Source organism: Leopardus geoffroyi, chromosome C1, assembly GCF_018350155.1.
Source record: "Leopardus geoffroyi isolate Oge1 chromosome C1, O.geoffroyi_Oge1_pat1.0, whole genome shotgun sequence".
Lineage (NCBI taxonomy): Eukaryota > Metazoa > Chordata > Mammalia > Carnivora > Felidae > Leopardus > Leopardus geoffroyi.
This window is the reverse complement of record NC_059328.1, coordinates 47,877,708-47,883,811: the sequence shown is the minus strand read 5'-3', so window position 1 is coordinate 47,883,811 and position 6,104 is coordinate 47,877,708. Positions and strand designations below refer to the sequence as shown.

Here is a 6,104-nt window from a genome sequence, read left to right as displayed (position 1 = left end):
AGCCCTGAACTTGAGCCCGCTTCGGTCAGAGGCGGCGAGAGCCCGCGTCCGCCCGGCTCGCGGCAGCCACCGTCACTAGACAGTCAAACCCCAAGACGTCAGCCCACAATGCACCGGGCGGGCCGGGAAAGACGCGCCGGGGAGGGGAGAGAGAAGAGCCGGGCGCGAGTCGCGCTGGAGGGGGAGGGGGAGAGGAGGAGAAAGAAGGGCCCAACTGTAGGAGGGCAGCGGAGCATTACCTCATCCCGTGAGCCTCCGCGGGTCCAGAGAAGAATCTTCTAGGGTGGGGTCTCCATGGCGACGGGCGGGCCCGCCCCCTTGAGAGCGACGCGAGCCAATGGGAAGGCCTTGGGGTGACATCATGGGCTATTTTTAGGGGTTGACTGGTAGCAGATAAGTGTTGAGCTCGGGCTGGATAAGGGCTCAGAGTTGCACTGAGTGTGGCTGAAGCAGCGAGGCGGGAGTGGAGGTGCGCGGACTCAGGGAGACGGACAGATACAGGCAGGCAGGCAAGACGGCAGCAGAGTCCGAGCTGCAAATCTTATTTTCTTTTCCATTTTCTCACCAACTGCCCAGAGCTAGCGCCTGTGGCTCCCGGGCTGGTGTTTTGGGGAGCGTCCGGAGAGCCCCTTCTCCAGCCGCCCCCAGAAGGAGAGCCCCGCTTCCCCGGAGCTGGTGACAGCGCAGAGAGCGGCGACAGTCTGTCCGGGGAAGTCCAGAGAGCCGCTGCAGCGGCAAAGAACTTTCCTGACCAGGGGGACAGGGGACAAGTGGCCCGAGTCCCGGAGCGAACTTTTGCAAAGCTTTCCTGCGCCCGAAGCTGCCGCGGCGGCGAAGACAGGAAGGCGGCGGAGAGAGGAGACCAAGGAGGGACGTGTGCGCTCAGTTTCACTCGCACCGGTTGCTGAACTTGGGCGAGCGCGAGCCGCGGCTGCCCGGCGCCCCCTCCCCCTCGCAGCGGAGGAGGGGACAGTCGTCGGAGTCCGGGCGGCGGACACCCGCTGCCGGCCGGCCACCGCGGGATCGACGCTGACTGCCGCCGCCGGCAGGGCCGCTGTCGCCGGGAAGCGTGTTCGTCTGCGGGCTCCCAGGGACGGCTGCGCCAAGAGCGCTCCGTGAGCGACCGCGACTTTTCAAAGCCGAGCAGCGCGCGCGAGCTGACAAGTTAAGAGTGCTGGCGGCATCTGAACCCTGAGCGCCTGGGAGCGAGCCGGTGAGCAGGGCGCAGGGGGGAGGACAGCCGGCGGGTGCGCGCGCCCCTCGAGAAACTTTCCCTGCCCAGGGCCCCGGGAGGGGTGTCCTCCGCTCGCCAGCGCGCTGTTGCGGCCCCGAAACTTCTGCGCGCAGCCCAAACTAACCCCACGTGAAGTGACGGACTGTTCTATGACTGCAAAGATGGAAACGACCTTCTACGACGATGCCCTCAACGCCTCGTTCCTCCAGTCCGAGAGCGGTGCCTACGGCTACAGTAACCCCAAGATCCTGAAGCAGAGCATGACCCTGAACCTGGCCGACCCGGTAGGCAGCCTGAAGCCGCACCTCCGGGCCAAGAACTCGGACCTCCTCACCTCGCCCGACGTGGGGCTGCTCAAGCTGGCCTCGCCCGAGCTGGAGCGCCTGATAATCCAGTCCAGCAACGGGCACATCACCACCACGCCGACCCCCACGCAGTTCCTGTGCCCCAAGAACGTGACAGACGAGCAGGAGGGCTTCGCCGAGGGTTTCGTGCGCGCCCTGGCCGAACTGCACAGCCAGAACACGTTGCCCAGCGTCACGTCGGCGGCGCAGCCGGTCAGCGGGGCGGGCATGGTGGCTCCGGCGGTGGCTTCGGCGGCGGGCGGCAGCGGCAGCGGTGGCTTCAGCGCCAGCCTGCACAGCGAGCCGCCGGTCTACGCCAACCTCAGCAACTTCAACCCGGGCGCTCTGAGCAGCGGCGGTGGGGCGCCCTCCTACGGCGCGGCCGGCCTGGCCTTTCCCGCGCAGCCCCAGCAGCAGCAGCAGCCCCCGCAGCCGCCGCACCACCTGCCCCAGCAGATCCCCGTGCAGCACCCGCGGCTGCAGGCCCTGAAGGAGGAGCCGCAGACGGTGCCCGAGATGCCCGGGGAAACGCCGCCCCTGTCCCCCATCGACATGGAGTCGCAGGAGAGGATCAAGGCGGAGAGGAAGCGCATGAGGAACCGCATCGCTGCCTCCAAGTGCCGGAAAAGGAAGCTGGAGAGGATCGCCCGGCTGGAGGAAAAAGTGAAAACCTTGAAAGCGCAGAACTCGGAGCTGGCGTCCACGGCCAATATGCTCAGGGAACAGGTGGCACAGCTTAAACAGAAAGTCATGAACCACGTTAACAGTGGGTGCCAACTCATGCTAACGCAGCAGTTGCAAACGTTTTGAGGAGAGGCTGTTGGGGGCTGAGGGGCAACAGAGAAAAAAAAAAAAATTCACCCAGAGAGACAGACTTGAGAACTTGACAAGTTGAGAGAGAAAGAGAGAGAGAAAAGCGTCCAAGGACTAAAGCCAAGGGTATCCAAGTTGGACTGGGCGGCGTCCTGACGGCGCCCCCAGTGTGCACGAGTGGGAAGGACTTGGCGCGCCCTCCCTTGGCTTGGGGCCAGGGAGCGGCTGCCTGCGGGCTGCCCCGCTTTGCGGATGGGCTGTCCCCGCGCGAACAGAACGTTAGACTTTTCTTTAACATTGACCAAGAACTGCATGGACCTAACATTCGATCTCATTCAGTATTAAAGGGGGGAGGGGGAGGGGTTACAAACTGCAATAGAGACTGTAGATTGCTTCTGTAGTACTCCTTAAGAACACAAAGTAGGGGGGGAGGGGTTGGGGGAGGGGAGGCGGGAGGGAGTTTGTGAGCGCGAGGCTGAGCCTGCAGATGAACTCTTTCTGGCCTGCCTTCCTTAACTGTGTATGTACATATATATATTTTTTAATTTGATGAAAGCTGATTACTGTCAATAAACAGCTTCATGCCTTTGTAAGTTATTTCATGTTTGTTTGTTTGGGTGTCCTGCCCAGTGTTGTTTGTAAATAAGAGATTTGGAGCACTCTGAGTTTACCATTTGTAATAAAGTATATAATTTTTTTATGTTTTGTTCCTGAAAATTCCAGAAAGGATATTTAAGAAAATACAATAAAATATTGAAAAAGTACCCCTCCCACAACCTCTTTTCTGCATTACCTACGGATTACCTATCTAGACGGAGTCGAAAGAGTTCGAAGAGTCAACTAAAATCACTCTCAGTGCTTCGTACTATCAGGCAGTGAAAACTGTTCTCTGCTGGACTTGAGAATAACTGTAGCTGAAGCTCTCATCAACTTATACTCTTCCCTCCCCCAACAATCTATATAGAGTTGCTTACAAAGGATAGTGTGGCCCTTCAGAAGGCTGAGGAAAGGGAGGTTGTGGTGGAGGGGAACAGAAAGCCCACTGGGAAGTCAAAGAACTTAAAAGTCTGGTTCATACCAAGTGGCATGTGCTGTGACCATTTATGATGTTAGCAGAGATTTCAGAGTAGCTGCGAATTCTCAAATGAGGAACAGTGGCAGATTTTTACAAAAGATGTATCCCTCCAATTTGGAATCTTTAACAATCCCTAGATAAAAAAGATGGTCTTTGCTTATGAATATTTATAACAGCATTCTTGTCACAATAAACGTATTCAAATACCAATAACAGATCTTGAATTCCTTTCCCTTTACTACTTTTTTCTTCCCAAGCTCTACACTGAAGCTTTTCTTTTCAGTTGCTGGGGTTAACATTACTGCCAGCTAAAGTTACTGGGTAATTAAGAAGCAAAGAATTTAGGAAGAGTCAACACAGAATTTGCAATCTGGATGAAACATTCTCCCAGTTTCATTAATATTCCCCCCCGCCTCTCTCCCTCTCCCTCTCTCCTCCTCCCCACTCCCCTACTCTCTCTGTCTCTCTGAAGTAAACACCTATACTTAGACAAATTACCACTATAGCCATTTGCCATTTCGGATTCTTCTGCAGTTTATTTCTTAATTTGTTTCTAAAATAACCAGCCTTGTTTAAGTTATTACTACAGAATCAGCCTTAAAAGATGGTAATCTATACAACATGGAAAAGATTCATACAACAAAACATGAACACCAACACAATGATGACATGTGTAAATCAAACCTTAGCTCTGGGGAAATGGCAAGCTTAAATTCTGTCTACAGGTATAACTTAGGAGATCAACAAGGCAGTATGCAACAAGGGAACAATTTTTGCTTGGTTGCTCTTCATCCCAAGAGCCAGTATGACTATCAAGCAGCAAAAGCAATTTGATATCCAGGAATATTTCACAAACCACTAATTGAGGCAGGGCTGTTTGCTCATTAGCAGTGCTCCAGTACCCAACAGGTCTGAGAGTGCTAATATCCTGCCTGTGGCTGTAAATCCAAAGACAAAGAGTTTCTCCTTAAGAGTGTATCTAGGAGTGGAAGAGATTGGACAGACTTGTAAGCTATCAGATCCACTCCGTTGTAATAACACTTCTTTAACAAAGGGTTACTGGGAGCAGAGCCGGGTTTGCCAAAGAGTGAATTTGCCGATGTCAGCAACCCGGAAGGTGAGTTGATTTTGACCATATGTAGGAATAGTCAGCAGAGGGACAATAAAGCACTTTGGGGTGGGGCTCTATGGAAGCTAAACAAGAGCCAACTAGAAAAAATAAGCAGGCTGGGGAATTAATTACCTGCAAAGGTAGACTAAGCCCAGACAACAGAGCAGCACAGAAAAGCCACACCACTCCCCAGCTTTATTTAGATTCCAAGTGTTTAAAAAAAAAAAAAAAAAAAAAGGCAGCCTGAAATTCAGGCCTCTCCCCACACTTGTTTGTTTCAACTAACATTCTAAATGTGTGTACATATGTATATATGTGTGTGTGTGTGTATATGTATATATGTGTATATATATATATATATATATATATATATATATATATATATATATCCCTGAAATTCTAACCATTCTAACAAAAGGGGTAACAAAAAAAACAAACAAAAAAAAAAACATTGTGGTTGAGGAAATTAACCAATGACCTTTGGAGACAGAAAAATCAGCTCATTACTTGTAGACACACAAAAGTTAATTTTATTTTGGCACTCTGAGTTATTATTAATGGAGAAGGTGAAGCTAGTGGCACCTAAAACCATTAATTCACTTCTGATCTGTTTTATACATGTATATTTCCATCAGAGATTCTTAACGCTTTGTGTCCATTGGGGCAGAGGGTTCATGAACTCAATGAAAATGCCTACAAAATCATATATATGTGTACGTGTATACACATGCTCCCTTGGGGGAAGAAATCATTAGCTTTTATTTGGTTTTCATGGAGTCCCATGACTCAAAAATGCTTAGTAATTGCTAAACTTAAGGGCTACACACTCACTATGAGAAACTTACCTTTGTGTGAATCTGAATCCCATATGCCTTTTCACCCTTCCATGCTTCTGCTTGTGCTCATCCATCTACCCAGAATACCTTTCCTTCTGGTTCAGCTGATGAATCCTACTCATTCTTCATGGCTTGGCACACAGCACCTTCTCTATGAAGCATTCCTTGCTAACTCTATCTTCAGGTGGAACAAATATTCCCACTGAGCATTCATAACATTTTATCAAAACTTCTATGATAGACTTATCAAAGTATTATTGTGAAACTCTGTGTCTCTTGGCTAGAGCCATATCCCACTCATCTGTGGACCCCGGACTACTAGTACAGTGCCTGGTACTAGGAGATGTTTATAAAACAACAAATGTGTGATGAGTGAACAAGCAATTGAACTTAAAACCTCCTCCAAAATAATTCCAGATCTCAATTTCTTCTAGTGAAATATACCTCATCCATTTCCAGGTATGCAACTCCAGATGGATTGAAGACCCCCAGAAAATTCAAGCCCAGCCAATTTTCAGTGAATGTTCTAAAGTCTAGTTTTCAATGAGTGTTCTTAAAATCATTACACTGTTAGCATGTTCTTACAGCCACACAATGTCCATTCTCCCCTCTGCTAATGCAAGTGGGCATCTTACATAAAATGAGTCAGCCTGAAACATTAGGCATGGAGGTGGGAATGGGCAAGGATACT

General features: G+C 50.6%; 1 protein-coding gene across 1 annotated transcript; it reads left to right on the top strand.

Annotated features, from left to right (window-relative positions):
* The first annotated feature begins 384 nt into the window (after window positions 1-384).
* On the top strand, window positions 385-3,155 carry JUN (Jun proto-oncogene, AP-1 transcription factor subunit). The gene has a single exon (XM_045477588.1). It carries the CDS (start codon window positions 1,384-1,386, stop codon window positions 2,386-2,388), a length of 1,005 nt encoding a protein of 334 aa, XP_045333544.1. The 5' UTR covers window positions 385-1,383; the 3' UTR covers window positions 2,389-3,155.
* The last annotated feature ends 2,949 nt before the right edge of the window (window positions 3,156-6,104 follow it).

What these genes read in the sequence shown, in the direction of transcription:
- JUN (XM_045477588.1), top strand. Translation starts at nt 1,384, where the DNA reads ATGACTGCAAAGATGGAAACGACCTTCTACGACGATGCCCTCAACGCC.